A 25,972-nucleotide genomic window follows, 5' to 3' on the forward strand; every position below is an offset into this window, starting at 1 on the left:
TGTGTGTCTCACTTGGAAGTGTCCTTATTCCACACTTGTCTCAAGACATCCTCGTTTCACAAAAGTGAAAATCACAAACATAAAAAGACCTTGACATTCTTCAGTGTAACTTGACACAGGCCCGTTTCAACCTTAATGTTGTTACTTTAATATGTGGTGTCGTGCAGAGACCCATGCAAGCCGGAAGGAGGCTGTCTTGTTCAGTGATTTGGCCCAGGAGGAGTTGTATTTTCCTGGGTGACTGTGTTGGTGCCTCTGTCTGGTCTGGAACCAGAAACCCCCAGACACCACAACACACTTTTCCTTCAGGGCACAAAGCTTCCACACACCACTAGAAACCTGGCTCCAATAATGCTTCATAAATATCAACTCTAAGGCAGAATGTTTTTATTTGACCATGTGGTGTTTATTCTCTGACTGAGCGCTCCTATCTGCTAGCCCTGTTGGAGGCAGACAAAGATACATGGATGAAAGAGTTTGTATGGACAGCCCCATTGGTGGGAAGAGTATAGAAGTAAAGTTAGAAGTGGAGAGAGTCAGAAGTGGCTGAGCTGGCCTCCCTATCTCAATGAGAACAACCTCAGAAACATCCTGGGCTAACTGGCAAGTTTTTGAGTCGCCGGACACTTTGTTTACAGTAACATGAACTGCTGTCATTACACCACAGACACTAAAGTACACAGCGACAGAAATAGGAAGACTGGGCTTTTAGTCCAGATGTTTCACTGCTGGAACCAGGGTCTGGATGGGACTTGAAGGGTTAGTGTAGCTATATCAAATGAGACGGGTTGAGCTCAGTGGTGGAGCTTTCAATAGCAGATCAAAAGGTTGGGGGTTCAAATCCCCCATGTGTGTTAGTTTGGATAAAAGCATCTGTTAAATGTATCAAATAGGAATTCAGAGTTCAATGTAACACTTATAAAAGGTAGACAGACATCATTGCATCATTGTTTGTGATTTATAAAAAATTGTTGTGTTGTTATAATGAAGTTAATGTCTGTGGAGAGGAGACTTAAACAACCAACAGTTTACTCATAGCTGCTATCTATAGCCCAAGCATCTGTCAGCTCTAGGCTATTCTGAACACAATCATCAATCTGTCGGTATACTCTTACACAGGGATTAAATAACATAGATTACAAGGTCAGAGGTCAGATTTACGCAAATCCATAGGCTTAGGTAACACACATACCCTGTGGTTCCTAAACTGTCAGTCTGTACACTGGGTTTCTCTCTTTGACCTGCTGGAAGACAAGAAAAAAAGCTAGATGAAAGAGAGCGAGTGAGAGACAGCAGAAGAGATGTCTTCAGCAGATCATTAGGGGAGTTTGAGAGAAAGAGAGAGAGAGCACAGTGTGTCTGCTACAGTGTTGTAGTGATTCATGTTGACTTCAGATGAGCACCCAATGCAATGCAGACAGACAGATGTTGACCACATTGGAGGTGGAGAATAACAGATAAATGCATCCAGATGTGTTGAGAGAACAGAGAGGCGGAGGAAAACGCTCAGAAGAACACATGAAAAGACCAAAGACATTTTGAGACTGGCTAAATGTTTTTATTTCAAATCTTGAGTGAGGAAAGAGGTGTTATTTCAAATGAATTTCTTTGCCAGTCTGAATAGTGAAGAGGCCATGCAAGCCAACATCTCAACATACCACCAAAATAGATTTACGCATCATGGCCTAGACATTGTATAGATTGTACACTATATTTTGTCAGACGGTGTAACACGTAATGTCATGACTTTGAACTTAGATTGCACAGTCAAAGTGAAGATGAGAATTGAGAAAAATGCTGACAGAATCTCACTGAAAACCACCTTATAGGAGTCATCAGACAGACGTGTAGTTCCCAAGTGGAAAACGAGTATACTTAAATCTAATCTGAATGTGTTAAATGAGAGCTTAATTTATTTTCATCACATTTAACTTTTTCTAAATAATTGGATGGGTTCTTAAAATGTACTCATTTTGTGTATCCACATAGTGACAACTTTAATATTGGTAAGCAAGTTTGTACTTATACTTTGTAAGTATACTTTAGGTGGAAAAAGAGTTTGCCTGGGTGATCACATTGCTGGTTCCCTGCTACCCTGCGTCAGAGCTGTCCAGGCCCAGAGCCAGGTTCTGGTGGTTTCACATGTTTATTCTTCCTGGCCGACAGGAATATGAGATTTCCTCTGTGTGAACCACAGAGAACCAGTCCTGCCTCACGTCTCCCTGCATCGCCCACTGTGACCCCTAGCCACTTAGAGAACATGTGTTACACACAGGCCCACACACACGCTACACACACATAATTAAACACACACACACACACACATACAAACACTCACCCACACACAAACACATGCATACCACAAACACACAGCCGTAGACAAACACACTCACACACAGGTTTGTTTTACCATCCTTGTGAGGACCCATTCACTCCCATTATGAATCGTGTTATCTCTAACCCCTCTAACCTCAACCCTTAATGTAATTCTAACCCCCTAGAAATAACACTTAAAGTTTTGGGTATCAAGAAAATGTCTTCTTTATATTCTTTATATTTTCTTCTTTATATTTTCTTAGTTTACTATCCTTGTGGGGTCTGTTTATGAACGCACACACACAGTTGAGATATCTGTCTTGTTGTTGTAGAAAAACCATTGACTGTTTTGCGGATTGAAGAAATACATCATGTAAGCAACCACAGCAATGCTTAGCGGTATAATCCTTATATGGCACAGCAATATCCTAGGAAGGCTCAACCAAAATACAAAAATTCCTCTCTGGAATGAGACTCGCTCTTATTGAACAACAATATTATGTTGGTGCCCCTGTCCTGTAGGAGCCTTGATTTCCATCTCTATCTGTAATGTAATCTCAGGGCCCTCCAATACAATACCCAGGGACTCAGTCTGGCCTAGGGGAGGCAGAACTACAGCCAGACAACATCCAACAGGCCCTCCAGCGTTTACACTGAGCTCAGACTCAGGACAAAATAAATGATTACTGCATCTTTTACTGCCTCTAAGAATGCAGACTATTGATATTGTTGAAAATAACTTGTATATGTGTGGAACTGGGTGAATTGGGTTTGTGGAAAGATATAAACATTACACATGTTATTCATTTAGCAGACACTTTCATCCAAAGCGATATGAAAACATAGAATTTAGAAAGTACAGCAGCAGATGAAGGATCAGAAGTGCATGGTTCTATTTCAAAGTCTTATGAGTGGTCTAAATTTAATAACCACATCACAAAGTAATGTATCTCACCTCTCAGCTACTGGCCAAGTGAACACAAATAGCTAATAGTATTTTAGGTGTCTAGGATAAGTGTAGAAAGATAATGACTGTGTTTCATGTTTCAGGCCTGGTTTCTAGGCATAGCAAGCGAGAATATTGAATGAGAAATCATTGCACCTTAGATCACTTTTGAGGAGATGAACCATTGGGAGGAAAACGCCCAAGACATAGAGCACCACCTGCTGGTGAAAACATAGCAACACGGAATAACACCGGGACTTCAATCTCTAGTCCTGTTAGACTGTCTGTCTTTTCTGTGTGTGTGTTTATCTTTCTGTTTGTATGTGTATCTGTATATTTGTGAATTATCTTAGTGTCTATGTCTCTGAAGCTATTAACAGGTTAGTTGTCCGCGTACAAATCATCTACTGACATGTATACTCATACAAAACTGGATTAGGGCATTGCTCAGTCATCCGCGTGCATTCCACCGTCCCACAATGTTTTGTTTAAAGATCATTTGGTTTTGTAAGAACTCGTACAGTCAAGCGAAATAATCGAATTAATTACTTGCTTTGTAATTAATGAATCAATATATCAGGGAATGATGCAGTGCGAATGTAATGATTGGACGTGCTAATTACATGCCTATACGATAGCCAGATACCGGATATTTTCATTTTTATTGTCAAAGCATTCTATTTAATGATCGTTGTCAGGATGTGAAGACAATTTCTGCAAATATAACAAAAATGCTTCCGAAATCATTTATCATCCCTAGTTTTAACTGAAGCATTTTTTTTTAACACTTTGAACACATTAGTAGCGTATGTCGCTAGTTCAGGCCTTTGAAAAGTTTGCTCATAACAGTTAATTGTCTTTTCCAGTTGAAGAATAACCATTAGCAAATACCGAAGTTCCCCACTATAATCCTAAATCAGTCATAGATATTTACGCATTGCCAACATAGCATAGCCTATATGTCCATACTGCCTTTGTTCTACACATCAGCAGCCCTGCCTGAGCTCAGAGGCGACAACGAGTTCAAAGTTACATTGGAGTTTTCAAACCTTCTCTTTTATTTGCAATGTTCATGAGCATCGCTGCTCTCATTGGCTGTAGAAACGCTATTTCAAATGATATCTAACTTGTGCGTCTCTTCATATCCGTTGGCTCCCCCAATTACACCATCGACCCCGGTGATGTTGGAGCTCAGCTGGAAGAGTGTAATTGTATTGCTAAGAATGCCCGTTTCTTTGGCAACTAGGGCTAGACCAGGCGGAGGATACAAGGGGCGGTTCTACCTACGCAATTCTACGCTTGGTGTGTCATCTCGGATGCTATTTTAAGTCATGGAGGTATTCCCTTCCAACTAAAACACGTCTGACTGAGTTCAGTGTATGGGGTGACAAATAGCCTAGAGATCGCGGCCATGAACTCTGGATGGGTGGAATTAACTCGATTAGAAGTTTAGAACTCCGATTTACTCTCATAAGACTCCGGAGCACAATGCATGAAAACACTTTAGTGCAACAAGTGCGTGACATATCTATGAGTCATCTTTCATTCCAAGCTATTGGTAGGCTATTTTTACAGAGCTGGGATACGAATATGTGATTCTCATCCAGTTTCATTGAACTGAAAGTTGGTACAGTTTACAAAGTTTACATCAATTTTTCGCCCCTTCATGAATCTAAAGTTAGGCTAATTGTTATCAGTAGGCCTACGACCAAATCAAAAATGTCTTCTTGCTGTAGGCTACCGAAGAACGATACCGATCTCTGAATCTGATAGATGACTGGTAGCCTACTTTGATCACTGTAACCAAACTGGGCCATGCGCAGAAAAATAGCCTACGGACTATATAATTTGCATACGCATTAACATGTTGCTGGTCTACTGCTTGACATTTAGCTTCTCAGTCCGTGAACCACAGTTACATGTTTTATTGGGAACCATCCAATGTAAAAAACAAGCAAAAACAAAGTTTGACTAAACACAAATACCATGTCATGATTGATAAGAAAACCAATAATGTAAATAAACAAGAATAGTTCAAAAACACATTACATAAAAACTAGACATGGGTTACTTCACGCCCAATATTTGTGATATCAGTTTTTTTTGTTGCTTATTGCATTGTGTTAAATGGAAGGTACACTCAACACCCTTAAAACAAACAATCCAGAAAATAAGAATGTTTCTGTATATTTCCATATTTTTAATAGAACCAATCATTATTGGATTATTATTAGTATCATGTTAGTGTGTTCACATAATTAGCATACTTGAAAAGATAATACAATAATTTATCTGAAGTAAACCAAATATATATATATATTTTTTTACAAGGTATTTGAATAAAACAATTTGAGTGAGGTGTAGTGCATGTACCTAAAACACTTTCATATAATAAGCTCATTTGCCCTTAAACTGTAGAAAGGCAATGAAAAAAGAGAAAAAGTATTAGCTTCAGAGTCCTAATCCATAATCCCCCTCTATGCTCCCTCCCCATCCTCCAATTCCCTCTGCATATTCTGGACTGCCATGCTCTGCTCTGTGTTCAAGGCTGTTGGAGAAATGCCTTTTGGATCTGATTGGTTGTCCCCTTCTGTCACTGTAATGGCGTTCAGCCTATGAGAAAGAAGCAGAAAAGAGGTTTTGGTCCATGAGGAGATTATGTGGGGAAGCGGGCTAGAGACCCAAGCTCTATTTCTCCCAACTGTACCAGGGGAGTGGGGAAAGAGGGCTAATCTACTCAGGAATAGATCAGGCAGGTGGCTTCTCTCAGGGGGGGATGTAGCTAAGGGCAGTTGGGTAACCTGCTAATGGAACCAAACTACTTTGGCTTTAAGTTGTTGTGAGGGTGCTTGAGCCTGTGTATGACAAACAACCCTTGAATGCAATGTCAATACTCTTAACCTGATTTGATCCACTAATTCTGACTGATGACCTTTTAAACGTAAATTAAATCAGTTTGTATTTTTTTATTCACACTATAAGAAGAGGAAATGCTCAGAAACACTTGTCTCATACATTAGTGGAAGTTACAACATTTACAACCTTATTATTCCATCTTTACTGTGTGTCTTCATGGAAACAATGCTAGCGTAATATTTATATGGAACATTATATTGAAACTTGAAGATGCATGAACATAAATAAAAAAATGGTGTATAATGTACATTACATTTACATTTAGTCATTTAGCAGACGCTCATAACCAGAGCGACTTACAGTAAGTACAGGGGCATTCTCCCCGAGGCAAGTAGGGTGAAGTGCCTTGCCCAAGGACACAACGTCATTTTGCACGGCCAGAATCGAACCGGCAACCTTCTTATAATAGCCCAATTCCCTAACCGTTCAGCCATCTGACCCCCTAGATGTATAGTACTGTATTAAAGAGGGACATTTCATGAAAGATACATGGATTTCTTCTAATGTTTTTCAATGTGGGCCCATAGTATGATCCATAATTCTGTGGTATAAGTTAACCGTTGTGGGGTAAAATGGCATGCCTGGTATCATCCACACAGACGACACACATGCTCACCTGTTGTATGCTGTAGGGTTAGTGTTGTTGCTGTGACAAGGGCCAGTTCCCTCGGTCAGGCTGGGCCTTCTGTCAGACTGGGTTCGTCTGGCAGTCTGTGACCCGCGGGTGGGCATCCGGCCCCTGGAAGATTCCTCCCAGGGTCTTGGGAGGGTGGAGGTGTCGGAAGAGGTCTGTCTATTCTGACTGAACACTGAGCGGGCATCATAGAAAGATATGGAGCTGTTCTCTTCACAGCTGGTGTCCCTTGCCCATGTCAAGACCCTGGGAGAGGTTGGGCGTGAGGTTTGGGATGAAGAGGTGGGCTGGTTTTTGTAGGCTGGGGGGCTGGGTATTCTGTAGTGCACAGAAGGACAGGAGGGTGGTAGGCGGACTCTGGACACAGGTGGGGTGGTGGGCGGCAGAGTGCTGTAGTAGGCCTCCGCCTCACAGTAGTCATCACTCCCCTGTCTCACCCCAGCTCTGAGAGGAGAGGGCCCTCTGAGGCCTTGCTCTGCTGCTCTCACTGGGGACTCTGCGGCATTGCGCAGGTGGATGATCTTGCGGGCCTGTCTGTAGAGGCTAGCAGCCTGCTCTTTCTCAGGATCCTGCTCTTCGTCGGCCAGCAGTTCTGGACCCTGGAACCCCGCCACAGGGTCCTGCCTGACAGGGCGAGCAGGTGACATGCTGAGGGAGCTGCGCCTTACAGTGCTGCGGTTAGGAAGCACCGTCACATTCTGCATGGAGGCCCTCAGCCGCTGGGACGCACTGCTCCGTTGGCGTGCTGTGTGCCCAGCCTTCCTCTCTTCCTCCGGCCCCTCATCCTCCCCGGTGTTCTCCTCTGTGCTCTGGAAGGAGTTGTCCATCAGAACCTCCAGGGGAGGAGGGGGGAGGCTGTCCATGTCCACATCCTCTCTGGCCTCCACAGGCCAGCTGTTGTTATTATCATTGTTGACGTGGCTCTGCTCCCCCATGCCTATGTTGGGTAAGAAAGGAGTCCCACTCTTCCTTGGTCCCCGGATGTTTGGAGGTATATTGGCCAGGCTTTGGCCGGGTCGGCCGTCCACCCCATTGCTAAAGGTGTTTATCAATCTTCTGACTGAGTTGCGGCCTGGGGGATGGGGTACTAAGGCTGGTAACTGGTTTGATGATTGGTTTCCCTTAAGGTTGCCTTTCAGTGCATGTCTGACCGCCGACCCTGAGGAATGACTTCTCAGCCCCGACCTGTACAGAGCATAGTTGGCCCCTCCTTCTGCTCTGTCTGCCATCTTCTTCATGCGCTGATCCAAGTCTCTCTGGCTCTTTTGCAGCTCCAGGAGGGCGTGTACACATTCTGTGGACCGTAAGCGTTGCAGTCTAGCCGGCCTGGCGGAGGGGGCAGCAGTGAGGGGGCGCCTGGGCAGCTGGTTGTGACCTTGCTGTGGGGGCGAAGGGAGGAAAGGCTGACTGGGGTCTGGTGGGGAAGAATTTGACCTTTTCCTTCCTGACCTCTCAACCTCCTCTTCCTCCTCCTCTTCATCCTCATCATCGTCATCTTCCTCCTCCTCCTCCTCCTCCTCACATTCGTTAGTGGGACATTGGGGTTTGGTGCGGGTGTTTCCCCCAGACCCAGAGCTCCCCCGGTGGTGCCGGTGTCGGTCCGAGCCAGGCAGAGACTCGTTCTCTCCTCCTATGCCACTGTCCTCACTGTGAAGGGCAGAGTCCTCCGGGCTGGACTTCCTCCTAGCTGCCGCCTCCACACGTGCAAGCACCTGTGTCAGCCGTCCCTCTGCTGCCCGCTTGGCCTGTAGCCTCTCCCCCAGAAGCTTGGAGAGAGAGTCAAAGTACTCCACTGCCTCTTCCAGAGCAGTGTCTCCCAGGCCTTGTACTGAGCTCCCCACCAGCCTCATCTTCTCTGTGGAGTGCTGGAGCATCTGCTGCAGGAGGTCTGGAGGTGGGTCAGATGGGTTAGCTGTGGGCCTAGTGGGCACAGGAGGTAAGGCCCTCTTCCCAGAAGGCCAGGCCATGTGGTCACCGTGCTCTGTCAGCATCTGCTCTCCCTCATCCGCCATCTCCTCCAGGGCCTGGTTGACCTCCTCAAAGCGCATCACAATGGCTGTCATCATGGGCTGCAGGGAGAGTTGTGTCTGGGTGGCCTGGTCCAGCAGTCCTAGCAGCGTCTCATATTTGGAGATATTGGGGTTCAAGTAAGCATAGGCCGCCTGGTGGGCTTTCACCATATGTACAGGTAGGTCCACCTTGGTGTGTACATTGGAGGACTTCCTCTCCTTTTCTCTTCGTCTGCCCTGTTTGGGGCCCTTGATTTTTCTTTTCTTGTCGACCTTTTTCATCTGCATCCCCATTGCTAAAGGCTCCGGCTGTATGTCCCTCCCCTCTGACTTCACATTGACCTCTATTTCAGTGTTGCCCCTTGAAGTGGATACGATGGCTGTGCCAGGGGCTACATCAGGTGCTTCAGCTGGCATCGGGGGCTCCTCCTTAGCTGGTAATGGAAGGTTGTTTGCTCCCTCATTGGTCCCCAAGTGTCTTTCTTCCTCCCCAGGCTTCAGGTGGAGGTGGTCCTCTGTAGCAGAGGGGAGAGCCCTGTGAGGGCCTGCCACCCCTGTAAACAGCTGACCCTTCGATGGGGAACAGCCCATTGTTTAGTTAAGAAGCTGTGGAATGCAAAATAGTTTCCCTTCTGTAGGGATCTAAATGAGGCAGCCAAAAGAAAATATTATCTTAATAAGTAAGAGAAGTTGTTTTCCTCCATCCAACAAGTCTTTCCTGTTTGCTTGTGTCGAGGAAGTTTTAAGCCGCAAGTTGTCAATGATGTAAAAACTTCAGTCTCAGTTAAGTCTCTTAATTAGTGTCCTCTCCAATCGATCCAAATGTCAGTTTTCATGTTTGTGTCTTTTTTCTCCAGGGTTTCTTGAAAACACAGTTTGGTCCAGGCTTCTGAAACAGCGTAGCGTCTTACCTGTGATACAGACCTTGCGAGACTGAGGAGCTGAAAGGATAAAGGAGGATTTGAGGTTCCTTCTCCTCTCTCACTGAGCTTGCACAGATGGTCACATTAAGCATAACACACAAGCACACACACACACGAACAAACACATAAGACTTTAAGCTCTTTGAGGTAATCAGGGGCCCAGTTTGTCAGGTGTCATTTTTAGCCTCTTCCGTGGCATGTCTCAGGAAAGTTTATAGTCAACAACAGGGTTGAAACTTGAGCTGAAGCTACATCTTCTCACACATTTTTTGTGGAGTCGGTCAAAGATTTGGTTTTGTCAAGCAGACCTTATTTGACTAACCCTAACCTTAATCCTTGTTGTACTTCATAGTGACTTGTGTTTCATAGTAACTAGTAACGTTTACATTTACATTTAGTCATTTAGCAGACGCTCTTATCCAGAGCGACTTACAGTAAATACAGGGACATTCTCCCCGAGGCAAGTAGGGTGAAGTGCCTTGCCCAAGGACACACGTCATTTGGCACAGCCAGGATTCGAACCAACAACCTTCTGATTAATAGCCAGACTCCATAACCGATCAGCCATCTGACCCCCCCTACGTTCTATGGTGAACTGAGCGGGGTGGCCCCAGGGCTAATGCACACAGTCTTAAGACAGTGACAAACCACCCCTTAATCCAAACCACCCTCTGACAGGTGCACATACTGTTGTTTGAACTGGAAATCACTGTCCCTGGAACAGATGGAGCTTTGCTTGGCAGACTGGCATTTGATCCAGTGACCCATTTCCATACAATCATTGAAACGCATAGCCGTTTTGAATACGTGATATGTATTGGCTTTTAAAAGATTGCCATATGGCTGCCATGTACATTTAAGGTGAGGTATGTTTTGGAAATAAAACCTAATATACTCACATTAAGATTGACAGTCAGTGTGTTGTGAGGACATGCATCTTTAGCACCTCTCGCTATGTTTAGTACAGTAATCACTGTGGTTGGCACTTATGTAACAGTTATCAGCAGCACTCACCACACCACATCAACTCTTCTGAACACCTACTGTAGCTTTAAATGAGCTTGGGTCAACTTCCCAGATGTGTCCCAAAACAATGTTCTTTAGTTACAGGTTAAGTTAAAGATTAACCAGCTAAATTTGGTGGAGGAGGATATTTTAACACAGATCTGTTGTTTAAGCTTATGGCTGTTATGCTGTGTTTCATAATGGCTGGATTTGATGGGTTGCTGACCCAGATCCAGAGATTTCCACTATCAAATGTTTCTGTTATTTTGTCAAAAAAAGTGTGCAAAAATGATTTTAATGGTACCTTGTCAGCTATACATAATGAAATAGCTTATTCTATGTGTTGAAGAATATTATGAATATTTTCATAATGAAGTGTAATGTGACATTATTAGTACTTCATAGATCCACAATCTATATTTTAAGGAAACATCAAAGGTCCCCTATAGTAAAAAATAAATGATTTGTATGTTTTCGCAGGATGTTGTTGCTAGATAGTGGGAAGGTGCCACCACCTGGTGGTAAAGTTGAGAAAAATACTGGCTTATAGATTCATATAATGTGGCAACAAATAGGCCTAATGAAAAACAACAACAAATGACTTCATAATAATAAACAAAGTAAAGAACTTTCATTGATGTGCTGGTAAGTATTGGGGCCACCGAGACAAAATGGTGATAAATCTTGCCTAGGTCGCCAAATGTGCTAGGACCGCAACTGGCCACGTGTATCCGACTGGTACGTGTACTCTTACGCAATCAGATTCTAACACACCCTGTCTTCTATTAAACCTCTAGCTTCTTGTGGTTTCTCTATGCAAGCAGTTTCTAACACATCCTGTTCAACAATTTCTAATACATCCTGTCTAAATACACATTCTATTTAGTAAGTGTTTCCATTCTTTATTTCTCCAAGGTTCATTCAAATGAAGGCTTTCTAAGGATCCTTCGACACAACCAATTTCTTTAGCCTTTAGTTACATGCCAAGAGACAAACAATATAGTTTTGTTTGCAACCGGTATTTTGTTTGTATATCGTTATCATCTCAATATGGTGTGTTAATGTGTTTAAACTCACGACTTGTAAAAATACATACATTGTCTTTTTATGACAGTGTTAAGTTTTGAGGAGTGTTCTTTTTATTCGTTGAATGTTTATAGGTCCACTCTCACGAGATAGACCCAATATAACCTGGCTTTAATTACCACCTGCTGTTGGTATAAAGGGAAAAGGCTTTACTTGGGTAGAACAAACCAGTGAAGCAAGATATTGGTGGTAGCCAATGTCGTCATCCTTGTACAGAAGCCATGATGAAGCTCTTAGAGGTGTGGCCTCAGCGTTATGCGGAAGAACCAAAAAGTTCAGGAAGACCAGACTCTCTTTTTTCAGTTTACATGTGGTGCTTGTGCTATGAAACTCGAACTCTCTACATGTACAAGGAACCAAGCCGTCATCTTTACATCAACAATTCCCAGTGGTAAGTAAGAAAGATGGTTTATTTTATTAATGTTCAGCACACAATACTTAAAAGGGGGTTCAGCTTGTTTAATATTAAATAGACCCATCTGCAACCGACGCAAGCAAGCACACCCTACAATTTCCCCAGAAATTGTACCCTCTAGTTTTTGTTACATTTTGTTACATTTTGTTTAGATAAGGGGAAGGGGGGGGGGGGCCCCTACACCTCCACATCCACCACCCGGTGCCACTGTAGAGCATAATGACACCGCAAATCAGAATCAGAATTGGTTTTATTCGCCATGAAGGTTTGCACAGACAAGGAATTTGCTTTGGCAGGAAGGTGCAAACATTAAACATATAGGAATCAAACATTTTTATATGAGAACTAACTATACTAAGGGTACATAACTAGCAATACTAAGTGGAATTAGATTCAAATAAACTATACAATAAAATATAAAATAAAGGACGTTTATCATCATTATTATTTTGTATTATTATTAAGAGGCCCCTGATTGGTCGAGGCCCTGGGCTTAAGCCCAGGTAAGCCCGTGCATTAAGGCGCCCATGTATGCATGCTTGTAGTTGAAATGTAATCATTTTAATTAGATGCAAAAAAATATGCTCAAATGCTCAAGATTGACATACTATTATTTTATACTTACATTTTAAATGCTGGGATACTATATGTTTTCTATGCCTATTTGACACCAAATCCCATTATTTCGGGTAGACCTAAGCTTAAGGTAACTGTGGATTGAATATCATTTGTTCCATGTTTTGTTCCAATTCAAAAGTGTAATTATTTGATATAGTAACTGATGTATTCCCCTTTGTTTACTTTTATTCTGCATCCAGGACCATTTCTGGTGTGATGACAAAGATTTCGGTTATACATGTATCTTTTTGGACAACAGATTGACAAGACAACAATGTCAACCACACTATCCACCAGAACCTTTTATCCAATGAGCATAGTTGTTGTAGGTCTTGTGTGCTCAGTGTTAGCATTTTTCATTTACTTTGACCCTGGACATTCTGAATGTGCATCCAGACAGCTTTCCTTGCACCAGGACAATGGTTTATTGTATACTGAGGAGAAAGGCAAACCCCTTGTGCTTCTGTGGTTCTGGCCACTTGGACGAACATTTGACTTTAATGACTGTAAAAAATACTTCAACATTGATAGTTGTGAGTTGACAGCCGACAGATCCCTGTACAGTAAAGCTGTTGGGGTCATTGTGTTTCACAGAGATATTAGTTGGGACTTGAAAAACCTTCCGCCATCTCCACGCCCCCCTTTTCAGAAATGGATCTGGTTTCACGTTGAATCACCAACAAACACAAATAAAATTCCAGGCTTGGAAAACCTGTTCAACCTGACATTGAGCTACAGACGAGATGCTGACATCACTGTGCGAAATGAGTTACTGCTTGTGAAATCAAAGTCACAAAGTGATTTTAAGATGCCTGAGAAAAATCAACTTGTTTGCTGGATTGTGACTAACAACGATCCGAGGACTGGCACAGGTACAAGAGCAAGATACTACCAGGAGCTCATCAAACATATAAAGGTGAATGTTTATGGTGCTGCTTTCACAGGGGTTCATTTGGGGTATGAAGACTATTACTCAACCATTGCTAGCTGCAAATTTTATCTGGCATTTGAGAACTCACTTCACAAAGACTACATCACAGAGAAGGTGAATGGACCTCTGCTAGTAGGTACTGTTCCAGTAGTACTAGGCCCATCCAGACAGAACTACGAGGAGTTTATTCCTGCTGATTCATTCATACATGTTAATGACTTTCCTGATGTGAAAGGTCTCGCTGACTTCCTTATCCAGTTAGATAAAAATGATGAGATGTACATGCGTTACTTCCTATGGAGGAGTTACCTCAGTGCAAAAGCTCACCTCCTAACTCCCCATGATGAGTTCATCCAACCCATTTGTTTAGCCTGTGATTATATGCTAAGAGACAAACACAGGTTAACACAGTACAGTGTTGTTCATGACCTGTATGAGTGGTACTTTCAATGACTGAATAATTACTGTTATACAATTGACAAATTAGTTTGGGATAACATACTTTTCACAAAATAACACAGTTTTTGCTGTTCCACTAGTACAGATTTAAATTAATTTGAATTTTATGAAATTTACGTTTATGATATGTCATTAATTCTAATTAAATGTTGAATATGACATGTATTAAAAATGTATAACAAAAATCATTTTCATGTATGTTTTTTATGGGTTATTAACTTCCAGAAATTACCTCTTAATGCATATTAGCAGTTTATCTAGATCCAAAGACGAGCTGCACGTGATCCAATTTCTTATGTCAAGTTAATATATTATTAGGGTAGGGTTGTGAGTAGCCTAGATAGGCTGGTAAAATCTGGTAATTGATCTATGTGACCTATTATGTTCCATAATGATAAATGATATGAGATGAAAGAACTCTGTACAGAAGTTCTTAGCTTTTTTGTATATTCCTATATATCAGAATTAATATCACTTATAAACTGGCATGTGGTCTAAACTAAACTTTAATGAAACTATAATTTGTCCTTTTTGTTCTCTGTAAGACAAGTCACATGATTCACCTTGTACTTTCATTTACTGAGTGAGGATATTTAGATTAGATTAGATTCAACTTTATTGTCATTACACAAGTACAGGTACAAGGTAATATATTATTAGGGTAGGGTTGTGAGTAGCCTAGATAGGCTGGTAAAATCTGGTAATTGATCTATGTGACCTATTATGTTCCATAATGATAAATGATATGAGATGAAAGAACTCTGTACAGAAGTTCTTAGCTTTTTTGTATATTCCTATATATCAGAATTAATATCACTTATAAACTGGCATGTGGTCTAAACTAAACTTTAATGAAACTATAATTTGTCCTTTTTGTTCTCTGTAAGACAAGTCACATGATTCACCTTGTACTTTCATTTACTGAGTGAGGATATTTAGATTAGATTAGATTCAACTTTATTGTCATTACACAAGTACAGGTACAAGGTAATATATTATTAGGGTAGGGTTGTGAGTAGCCTAGATAGGCTGGTAAAATCTGGTAATTGATCTATGTGACCTATTATGTTCCATAATGATAAATGATATGAGATGAAAGAACTCTGTACAGAAGTTCTTAGCTTTTTTGTATATTCCTATATATCAGAATTAATATCACTTATAAACTGGCATGTGGTCTAAACTAAACTTTAATGAAACTATAATTTGTCCTTTTTGTTCTCTGTAAGACAAGTCACATGATTCACCTTGTACTTTCATTTACTGAGTGAGGATATTTAGATTAGATTCAACTTTATTGTCATTACACAAGTACAGGTACAAGGCAACGAAATGTAGTTTAGGTCTAATCAGAAGTGCAATAGCAGTAAGTGCAGGATAGAATAGTAGAATAGTAGGATATAATAGTAGGCTAGAATAGTAGGCTACAATATCAGTTCCGACGAAATCATTGTAGGTTTTGGTTTATGACGTTCTCATGTGCATTAGGTGAGACATAAAGCCATATTTCTAGACGCTCCCACAATGTCCTACGCAAGCGTCAACGCCAGGTTTCATTGAAAATTTATTGGAAGCCGACGCCGACGCGCCGCCCGCTCCGCTGTAGTGGATAGGCTACCTACTTGTCAAACTGGTATTTAGATAACCCAAAAACCAGTTTGACCAGTAGGTAGGCCAACGCCCTTACTGCTTTTTGTAGACTTTCAAAATGTGTAGGCCTGCTTAAAAGTAATTTGTTCTCCTTATCCAGCGCTTGGAATGGCTAAAATAAGATACGTGCAGCATCCAATTGCCGAGTGAAGCAGGTATGTTGAGCTAACCTATTTTACTCTAGCCTACCGTTCATTACATTTCTAAGCCAAACCTTGCTCCTCCTATTTCTTCCATTGACGCAATATTGGGTGTTACTTATGTCTTTCCTGGTGTCTAATTTAGATTGAACGTGGATGGCATTTTTCTTATTTCCATCCTGATAGATAATTATTCTTCAGTAAAATGTATATGATTTTTTTGAATATTAAGTTTAAATATGATTAACTTTTTTTTAACAGGAAGGGCATAGCAAACACAAACGTGGCGGAGCCGCATATTGATTTCACTGTCCACGCAAATGAAGTAAGGATCGCAGCACGTTGACAGGAACTACACTCAACTAATTTGTGTGAGTTGTTACGTTTAATTTATCATCGTATTCTTCATCTTTATCTTAACCACAGACCCTGCTTTATTGTTTGAAAGTACCGTAGGCTATGTTTAGAGAAATACAAATACAATGGCAAAGGACAATAACGTTGAAGTTAAAAAGAGTACACCGATATTTTCTGCTGCTAATTTACAACCCCATTTGATCCATACCTCGAAGGCAGTTAATATGAGTGTACACGGGTAACGCTCATTAGAGCAGTAAGCCTAATGATTGTTGCATTTGTGAAAAGGGGTGTTTGGTGCAAGGTGTTTGGTAGTTTCTTCAAATATGAAGATTATTTCTCAACCATAGCAAGCTGCAAATTCTACCTTTCCGTTGAGAACTACATCACAAAGAAGGTGAATGGACCACTAGCAGCAGGAACAGTACCTGTTGTATTGGGTCCCCCCAGACAGAACTATGAGAGCTTTATACCAGGGGATTCCTTCATCCATGTAAATGACTTTCCTGATGCAAAAGCTTTGGCTGACTTCCTCCTGCAGTTGGATAGGAATGATGAGGCCTGTTTGCTTATTTCAGTTGGCGTCAGTATTTCTCTGCTAGGCCTCACGTGATTGTACAGAACCAATAATTCATCCAGGCCATCTGCTTTGGTTGTTACCACATGGGACAACACCAAGATCATACGGATGTTCACAATCTTTACAAGTGGTATTTTGGTTAAACTTTCACTTGCATCCCTATGGGTCAGTTGATAGACAGTGTGTCAGTTTATTGCCTTAACTGCCTTATTTTAATAGTCTATAACATAAAAATGAATAAAAGTCATTAAAACTGTAAAACATTGTGAAAAACATCGTTAACATGTTTATGATAATGTGACATGACAAGGTACACTACACAGAAGCTGAAACACTGTACTTTCATGGACATTTTGTCGTGTTATCTCACAGGCCAGTGTAGCGGGGTTTTACCATCTTCCAAAACATCCTCCATAAAAATCAACATTTGTTGATCGAAAGTAGGTCATGCTTAGAGAAATACCAATACAATGCAAAAGATAATAATGTTGAAGTTAAAGAGAGTACACTAAGTTCCAAACATTCTCCAACTAATTTACAACCCCATTTCACCCATAATTTGAAGGCAGTTATTGTGAGGGTACAAGCGTAATATTCATTCGAGCAGTAAGCCTAATGATGTTGCATTTGATAAAAGGTGGTGGGGTGGGGGGTAAGAGCAAAACAGCAAGTGTTTCATAAGTTCAGAGAAAGGATGTATAGTCAGAGCAATGGACATGGTTCAGTTGTCATGAATAACCTTAACCTGAATAACCTTAACCATGTAAAAAAGCATTTAAATAACTTTTTTGTTTGGATGCTTCATATACAGTATATGTAACGGGGGTGCAACAGACGTGGTCTTGCTCCGTCAGAAGGCCTTATGGACCATTTGTTCGTCCCTGCCTGGTCTCGAACACGCCACCTCTGACTGCCAAGCGCAACCACTACCAGCTACGCCAAAGAAAAGCTAGCTATTCGTTGACGCGGGAGGCCTGTTACCCGAGGAGTGAGTTTCACCGATTCACACCGGTTACATATACAACACATGTATTAATGTGAATGCATCTGTCAAAAGTGATAACAATTTTATTTTTCATCTTTATTGTCAGGAAACTAAAATAATTATTTTCTTTTTGCAGGACTCAAAATGCTGACTATTTCCACCTCTGGAATTTCACGCATTATATTTGTGTTATTATTTATTGGAGGGTTTATAACTTTGTTTTCCATGTACTACAAGACTTCTCCAACTTTACCTTGCCATCACCTGCCAACTCACTCAGTTAAGAACATAACTTACTCATTGGCTTATAAACCATTTAAGAAGCCGATCATGCTGCTTTGGTTCTGGCCTGAAAATTATAGATTTGATTTTAAGGACTGCAGGAAATTCTTCAACATTGACGGTTGTCACCTTACAGACGATAGGACCCTGTACAGTGAAGCTGATGCAATTCTCATCTATCATCGAGCCATAAAACACAATGCATCAAATCTACCCCCCTCACCGAGGCCCTCTTTTCAAAAGTGGATTTGGTTTAATATGGAATCACCAACAAACACACAGAAAGTTTTAGGTATCGAGAAACTTTTCAATGAGACTTTAAACTATCGTCGGGATGCAGACATTCCTGTTCGTTGGCGGTTGACTAGGAAGACCAAAGACAATGACTTTGTGCTACCCAGAAAAGAGAGAATGGTCTGCTGGATTGTGAGCAACAATGACCCCCGCACTGGGACAGAGGCGAGGTATAACTACTACAGGGAACTTGACAAACATATTAAGGTGGATGTCTTTGGCAAGGTGTTTGGTACTTTCTTAAAATATGAAGAATATTTCTCAACCATAGCAAGCTGCAAATTCTACCTTTCATTTGAGAACTCCATCCACAACGACTACATCACAGAGAAGCTGAATGGACCACTAGCAGCAGGAACAGTACCTGTTGTATTGGGTCCCCCCAGACAGAACTATGAGAGCTTTATACCAGGGGATTCCTTCATCCATGTAAATGACTTTCCTGATGCAAAAGCTTTGGCTGACTTCCTTTTGCAGTTGGATAGGAATGATGAGGCCTATTTGCGCTATTTCAGTTGGCGTCAGTATTTCTCTGCTAGGCCTCACCTGATTGTACAGAACCAAGAATTCATCCAGGCTATTTGCTATGGCTGTGCCCATGTGGCAGACCACAGGGAGTATAGGGTTGTTCATGATCTTTACAAGTGGTATTTTGGTTAAATTGTCACTTGCATCCCTAGTATGGGTCAGTTGACAGACTCACTATCTGTCAGTTTATGACAGACTATATAACTTCAGAGGATCGCAGCACGTTGACAGGAACTACACTCAACTAATTTGTGTGAGTTGTTACGTTTAATTTATCATCGTATTCTTCATCTTTATCTTAACCACAGACCCTGCTTTATTGATTGAAAGTACCGTAGGCTATGTTTAGAGAAATACCAATACAATGGCAAAGGACAATAACTTCAGAAGACTTTTGTCATTAAAACTGTAAAACTGTAAAACATTGGGGCACGTGCCCCAGTATAAATCTGCTGTGCCCCAGTAAAATCTATAGTTTGAGTTTTAACAATTTACTTTATTACTCAGTGCATTAATTTAGATTTATAATCCAGGGGGGTTCTTTAGCCTAGTAGTGCATTATGCGCAGCAAGCATGAAAGAAAAAAAGGGATATGAATAGGGGCCTGTGCCCCAGTAGAGTTGTATGTCTATCAACGCCTCTGGTCTTGTCACTGAGAATTGTTTGTTTTGCATTGTAATGTATCCTATATCGTATGAATCATCAGTCTAAACATCAACACAATATCTTTTTAATGCCTACAGAAAAATAAAGACAGCAACCCCACAAATTAATGAGTGCAAATTTATTTGTTTAGAAGACTTATTTTCTATTGAAATATTGATTTTGAGGATAAGATCATGACAATACAACTGTTAGTGTCTTTGTGAATATACTGTATGTTAAGCGAAATAAGTCAGATGCTCACTGTCATTCATACAATGCTCTACTGTTGTAAAATATAAAACAATAATAAAATAGTTATATTTAGTTCATGGGATTAAAAATGCCATAGTGAATTCTTAGGCCATATGCTTTATATTTACAGTACATGTAACTTTTAAAAGTAAAAAACAGTTAATAAATAAACTATTAAATGATAACCTTAACATTACATTTCCAGGAATGTTGTTAGCTATATATTAGCCCCAGTCGTTTTCATTAATGTACGGTAATTGCATTACTTTTAAAATGACACATAATATTATCAAACAGATATTTTGATCATGCTAAACACAGTTAAAAACATAAATAAATACAACTGGTATGTTTCACACAGGTTTAACGCGTTTAAAGCACTTTCAACTGGCCGCTCATTTTGCCGGGGAGTGGTTTCAACGATGACGGAATTGGGAGCTCATGTAAGCTTTCTGGGAACTGTTCAGGGCGAAGTTGTTTTAAAACCGTTTGCATAGCAATGAGGGACAGTGGGGCAGGATTCTTCCCAAGAAGAAATTTGAGTTTGTCCTCACCAAGGACCCTGGACCAGCAAACGGCATCCCTTTCAAGTGCACCCTTCATTTTGAAACGAATCTCGGGCATGAACATTAACATATTGTCCAGACACAGCTTTTTTGCTCCGATATTCACCTTGGAATCCCAGAGCTGTTCCAGTATAACATCAAGTGGCGTCATGCCGTTGTGGTCCTGAGCCTGGGGCGATGCGCCGTTACCTAATAAAAGAATTACTGCCTCCGAACGCAGTAGCTCACAGGCCAGATGTAGTGGGGTTTTACCATCCTCCATATGAAAACATCCGCCTCGGTTCATGTAAGAATGCAGACTAGGAAGTCGATGCGCTTCTTGTAATATGAGACCCAGAATGTCCCGTCTGTCGTATCTGACAGCCATCGCCAAATGGGGCGCCGAGGACGGACAACAACAAAAGCGTTCGCCGGGCATTGCCAGCGCTTCGTCAGTATAATGACTGAGCAAGTATTGAGCATACGCTTGATGGTCGTGCACAATAGCATACAGCAATGCCTCTGATGGTGTGTATGTTCTCTGGCTTGCATCCTCCTCCCAGTAAAAGGTCTCCATTGTCCGCATGTCCTCTAACATCCATACGGGCTTCAGGTCCCGTACCGCCTGGTAGAACAGAAACGATAAGAATTTTCGTTGCTTGCATTTCTCATCAGAATGTAGTCTACCGGAGTTGGTCGCTGGGCACGACATTGTAAAAATCCAGAGGGCTATTCGATCACAATGCCATAGATCGTGTGTCATTCAGACACACCCGAATGGCTCAATGTCTTTATCGTGTACTAATAATGCCTTTCACCAACTCTAAAACAGGCTACATGCTATTATATTTCGACGTGCTAAACTAACACATGCACATATAGATAGGCTACTCTGGCCTGTCCACATTGCCCGATCTCCCTCTGCAGTACTGTGCTAATACGCAAGCGCTCAGAGAGATACATTTAACCTGTTGGGTTCCGAACAGTATTTGATAGTGTAGCCTTAACAAACCATTTAAAATGATGTGGCCTAGATGTTGCCAAGAAGCAGGAGATTCCTCACTGGCTCAGGGACAGCAATATTTCTCAATTAAAGAGTTCATAATGACGTCACAAATGCATGACGTGGTCGTAACCTATTGTCAAAGGTTTCCCAATAAAGAACCATATTTAGAAAAAGGTTGAACCATGTTACTTTGGGAGTTGTGAAAATGACTCCATGTTAATTAGTTGACAATCAGTTCCTATGCAGCCTAACTGTTGCTACAGTTATGACTATTAAGTTATGTAGTAGGCCCTAAGTAATCCTAATATGAAATAATATGAAAACTGCTTCATTATGACAAGGTGGACTACAAACGGACAGCTTGTGTCTTGTTTCCACGTTGACCTTCACATTCTAGAAACCGAGAATGATTGATTAAAATCCCACGTAAAAAACAGATGAAAAATAGCTACATTGGTCCGTGTACGGTCCGTGAACGTGAGTTTACATTTACATTTAGTAATTTAGCAGACGCTCTTATCCAGAGCGACTTACAGTAAATACAGGAACATTCCCCCAAGGCAAGTAGGGTGAACTGCCTTGCCCAAGGACACAACGTCACCTGGCACGGTCGGGAATCGAACTGGCAACCTTCAGATTACGAGCCCGATTCCCTAACCGCTCAGCCACCTGACTCCCAGTTTAATTCTTAATCCCATCAAAACGGAATAAGAAAAACGTTTGTGAATCCGTTTTTCCATTGTTGTGCAAAAACGGAAAAACGTATTTTGACTTATTTTGTTATATAGTTTTTTACACATAAACCGTAAAACGACTTGATATTTCAATTTTTCTCACGTGAGTGGAGCTAAATGTGAAATGCCTGTCATTGGCCAAATGTGTAGTCAGTACTACCTGTTCCTGTACACGGACCCTTCAAAGTAAATTTTCCCCTTCTAACTCGATTAGCCTAATATAGGTTATCTATCAGTAAAATTGTATTCAAGTTTATAAACTTGCCAATTACTCTTTATTGACTTGGGAGTTCGCCCTTTCAACTTCATTCAGTACATCTACTATTTCATAATTGATGTAGGGCCTACTGATATCTATAAATAAACTAATGCCAGTCAGCTGGCTGAGCGGTTAGGGAATCGGGCTAGTAATCATAAGGTTGCCGGTTTGATTCTAGGCTGTGCAAAATGACAATGTGTCCTTGGGCAAGGCACTTCACCCTACTTGCCTCGGGGGAATGTCTCTGTACTTACTGTAAGTTGCTCTGGATAAGAGCATCCACTAAATGTAAATGTAATGTAAAGATGCTGTAGTCATGTTTTTCCATTTGTATTAGTAACATTATAAGATCACAGCAATTATCATTTTTATTGCCCTGTTAGTGTGGTGGTGTTGCTGTAAATGGTTAGCTAACTGATAGTGCTTATAGATTCAACACCCCCATGAACTTCTTTCACATTATAAGATTAGATTAAACTTTGTCATTGAACAGTACAAGTACAGTACAACAAAATGCAATTAGCATCAAACCAGAATTGCAAATAGTATTTACACGTATGTCACACTTGTAATATGTATATTACAAGTGAATATATATGTATATTACAAGTGATAGCCAAATGAAGACAAAGGTTGCATGAGCAACCGGGATGCGGAGATAGCCGTCGTCAGGTCACCGAGGTAGACATGCGTATGTAACAACTGTAAAAATATATACATGATGGGAATTCTAAATATGCAGAGGAAAATTTTATGTGCAAGGAGCATGTGCAACTAAAATGCAGGGATAGCAGCAGTGAGGTTCTAATGCACCGATGATCATTTGCACCCTGCTCAGACACAGCTTGTGCATGCCAGCAGGCGCTTGACCTCCTCCCTGTAGTCTATGACTATCAGTTGTTGAGTGTTTCATGCATTAACATTTCCCCCCACTCATCTACACACCATACTCCACACATGTAAGGTTAAGCTCTATCATGCAAAGAAGAAGCCATATGTGAACATGATCCAGAAACACTGCCATCTTCTCTGGGCTAAAGCTCATTTAAAATGGATATATATATATAATATTTTAGGAAACCATGCATGTTGCGTCCTCTGGACTTAAGAGGAGAGGGACCAACTGGCTTGTTATCAGCGCTCAGTTCAAAAGCCTGCATTTCTGCATTAGGGCCTATACGATGGTCAGCTTGCACATCTGGAAAGGCACCATAAATGCTGAAAGTTATATACAGGTTTTATAGCAACATTTGCTTGCATCCAGGCAACATTTTTTTCAGGGAAGACCTTGCATATTTCAGGAAGACAATGTTAAAACACATGCATCTGTTACAACAGCATGGCTTCGTAGTAGAAGAGTCCGGGTGCTAAACTGGCCTGCCTGCAGTCCAGAACTTTCACCAGTTGAAAACATTTGGTGGATCATGAAACAAAATATGACAAAGAAACCCCAGGACCGTTGAGCAGCAGGAATCCTGTATCAGACACAAAAGGGACAACATTCCTCTCCCACAACTCCAGCAACTGGTCTCCTCAGTTCCCAGACAGATACAGACTGTTATTGAAAGAAGAGGGAATGATACACAGTGGTGAACATGGCCTTGTCCTAACCTTTTTGAGATGTGTTGCTGCCATCAAATTCATAATCACCGTATATTTCCCATAAAATGTTACATTTCATCAGTTTAAACATTTTATATGTTTTCTATAGTGAATAACATTTGGGTTTATGAGATTTGCCATCATTGTATTCTGTGTTTTATTTAGGGAAACTTCTACTTTGAAAGAACAGGTAGTGCTGACTATACATTTGGCCAATGACAGGCCTTTCACGTTTAGCTCCACCCACGTGAGAAAAATCGAAATATCAAGTCGTTTTACGGTTTATGTGTAAAAGACGAGATAACAAGATAACAAGTCAAAATTAGTTTTTCCCTTTTTTGCCAAAAAATGGATTCACAAAATGTGTTCTTATTCCTGCTTGTTCCGTTTTGATGGGATAATGAATTAAACGTACACAGACCGGGGGTCCTACATTGATCACTAAAATTCGATTATCTACAAATTGGTTACTTTTCCTTGGGGTCTATTGTAGTTGGCCTACCTACATGATATAACCAGGTTTCTTCCAACTGTCGGCGAGATTTTCAATTTAAATGCCCACAACCATGCATAGACCACCATCTGTGAATAAGGAGCCGAGGGTGCAACGCAGCTGTTGTATTTCCGGTGTTGCACCGAAAGCTGTGAACCAACAGAAACTGTGACCGCATGATTATTCGCGGTAGTAACATGTTTATCTGAAAGTAAAAATAAATAAATATATATATTAAGGTACATTTTCTCTGAAATGTTTCTAAACATGTATTTCTTTTTGACTGCATGCACGAGTTACATTTGTAATAACCTACCTAAAACTTACACTAGACCTACATTTAAAAATTTAAATAATCATATTCTACTTTAAAGAAAAGAAAAAACTCAATATCCAATGGACCAGCACAGGTAAGTTGTCAGAATATGTTAAACATCAAAATATTGTACACGCACGGGCAGAAGATGTGCAGCTGCGGTCACAGTTTTTGATGTCACAGCTTCCGGTGCAACACCCGTCCTAAAAAAAACCCGCACCGCAGGCTTAAACTTGGTTGAAGCAAAACACGTAGGCTACTCAGGAGTGTTACAATATCTCTAGTTAAAGTAGTGATTACATATTAAGTCATGTTGCATGTCAATACTTTGCACTACAACTTGCGGGGATTACATAATTAGGGGGATATTATCTTTCCATTCGTGTAAATAAAACAAAGCTACCCCAATATTTTTTCTCAGTAAAGTGAGATGGCAGTCGTTGTTCATGACCACAGGGGGGCGTTAGTGTACCGTAAATGACTTCTGATTGTTTGCAAAAACCATTGCAGAAATATGTATGAATGTGCTTTGAAACTCTTTACAGTGCATGATTCTAAACCCGTACACCATCTACCTTCAAATACCTATTATTGCTTTTCCTTTTAAATGCATGTGCGTGTAGATAAATTAGATTCAGTCATTCCATTTCACCTGTCGACATTCGTATGCATATACTATGGCTAATTGGAAGGACTCTAGTGCCCGGTGAAACACAGACGAGCTGTTGGTGTGATTGTATCAGGGTATCATTGTGCTTGTTCCGTTACCCGGCTTCTGAACGTCAACTGCAATTATTTTGAGGCACGTTATCAAACAGCTTCAAATTTACTGTGTCAAATGCTGGAGTTTTAGACCTAGTATACTTTCTCACCCCCACCCACACATACATACAGTCTTTCTCAAACACACAACATGTTTGGATCATGTGGCCATCATCCTCCCCAGGTTGTTGCCCAAGATTCCTGCAAGGGCAACACACCTGGGAACATCAAAAGAACCCCAGAAAGATCTTACTGACATCAGGTTTGGAATAGAGAACACTTCA

General features: G+C 41.1%; 4 protein-coding genes across 12 annotated transcripts; 2 read left to right on the forward strand and 2 right to left on the reverse strand.

Moving 5' to 3' along the window:
• Positions 1–5,172: 5,172 nt before the first annotated feature.
• pcare2 (photoreceptor cilium actin regulator 2) lies at positions 5,173–9,875 on the reverse strand. 2 transcript variants are annotated; one of them, XM_062467798.1, is made up of 2 exons: positions 6,795–9,875; positions 5,173–5,875 (listed from the first exon to the last, which is right to left on the reverse strand). In XM_062467798.1, the coding sequence occupies exons 1-2, from the start codon at positions 9,410–9,412 to the stop codon at positions 5,740–5,742; spliced, it is 2,754 nt and encodes a 917-aa protein (XP_062323782.1). In that variant the 5' UTR covers positions 9,413–9,875; the 3' UTR covers positions 5,173–5,739. The 2 variants fall into 2 exon arrangements, with proteins under 2 accessions (XP_062323782.1, XP_062323783.1); XM_062467799.1 differs by lacking the exon at positions 5,173–5,875 and adding an exon at positions 5,883–6,117.
• Positions 9,876–12,106: 2,231 nt separating this feature from the next.
• Positions 12,107–14,356, forward strand: LOC134025012 (4-galactosyl-N-acetylglucosaminide 3-alpha-L-fucosyltransferase 9-like). The gene is made up of 2 exons (XM_062467800.1): positions 12,107–12,226; positions 13,069–14,356. Exon 2 carries the CDS (start codon positions 13,107–13,109, stop codon positions 14,250–14,252), a length of 1,146 nt encoding a protein of 381 aa, XP_062323784.1. The 5' UTR covers positions 12,107–12,226; positions 13,069–13,106; the 3' UTR covers positions 14,253–14,356.
• Positions 14,357–15,937: 1,581 nt separating this feature from the next.
• LOC134024893 (4-galactosyl-N-acetylglucosaminide 3-alpha-L-fucosyltransferase 9-like) lies at positions 15,938–19,853 on the forward strand. 8 transcript variants are annotated; one of them, XM_062467630.1, is made up of 4 exons: positions 15,938–16,063; positions 16,310–16,419; positions 17,797–17,973; positions 18,107–19,846. In XM_062467630.1, the coding sequence occupies exon 4, from the start codon at positions 18,115–18,117 to the stop codon at positions 19,204–19,206; it is 1,092 nt and encodes a 363-aa protein (XP_062323614.1). In that variant the 5' UTR covers positions 15,938–16,063; positions 16,310–16,419; positions 17,797–17,973; positions 18,107–18,114; the 3' UTR covers positions 19,207–19,846. The 8 variants fall into 8 exon arrangements, with proteins under 8 accessions (XP_062323614.1, XP_062323617.1, XP_062323615.1 ...); XM_062467633.1 differs by having other exon boundaries at positions 17,840–17,973; XM_062467631.1 differs by having other exon boundaries at positions 16,000–16,063; positions 16,314–16,419.
• A 204-nt stretch (positions 19,854–20,057) lies between these two features.
• zgc:112001 (uncharacterized protein LOC550384 homolog) lies at positions 20,058–21,463 on the reverse strand. Its single transcript, XM_062467638.1, has one exon. The coding sequence runs from the start codon at positions 21,277–21,279 to the stop codon at positions 20,344–20,346; it is 936 nt and encodes a 311-aa protein (XP_062323622.1). The 5' UTR covers positions 21,280–21,463; the 3' UTR covers positions 20,058–20,343.
• Positions 21,464–25,972: the final 4,509 nt, after the last annotated feature.

The sequence above is a fragment of the Osmerus eperlanus genome, chromosome 8 (assembly GCF_963692335.1).
Source record: "Osmerus eperlanus chromosome 8, fOsmEpe2.1, whole genome shotgun sequence".
NCBI classification, from domain to species: Eukaryota; Metazoa; Chordata; class Actinopteri; order Osmeriformes; family Osmeridae; genus Osmerus; species Osmerus eperlanus.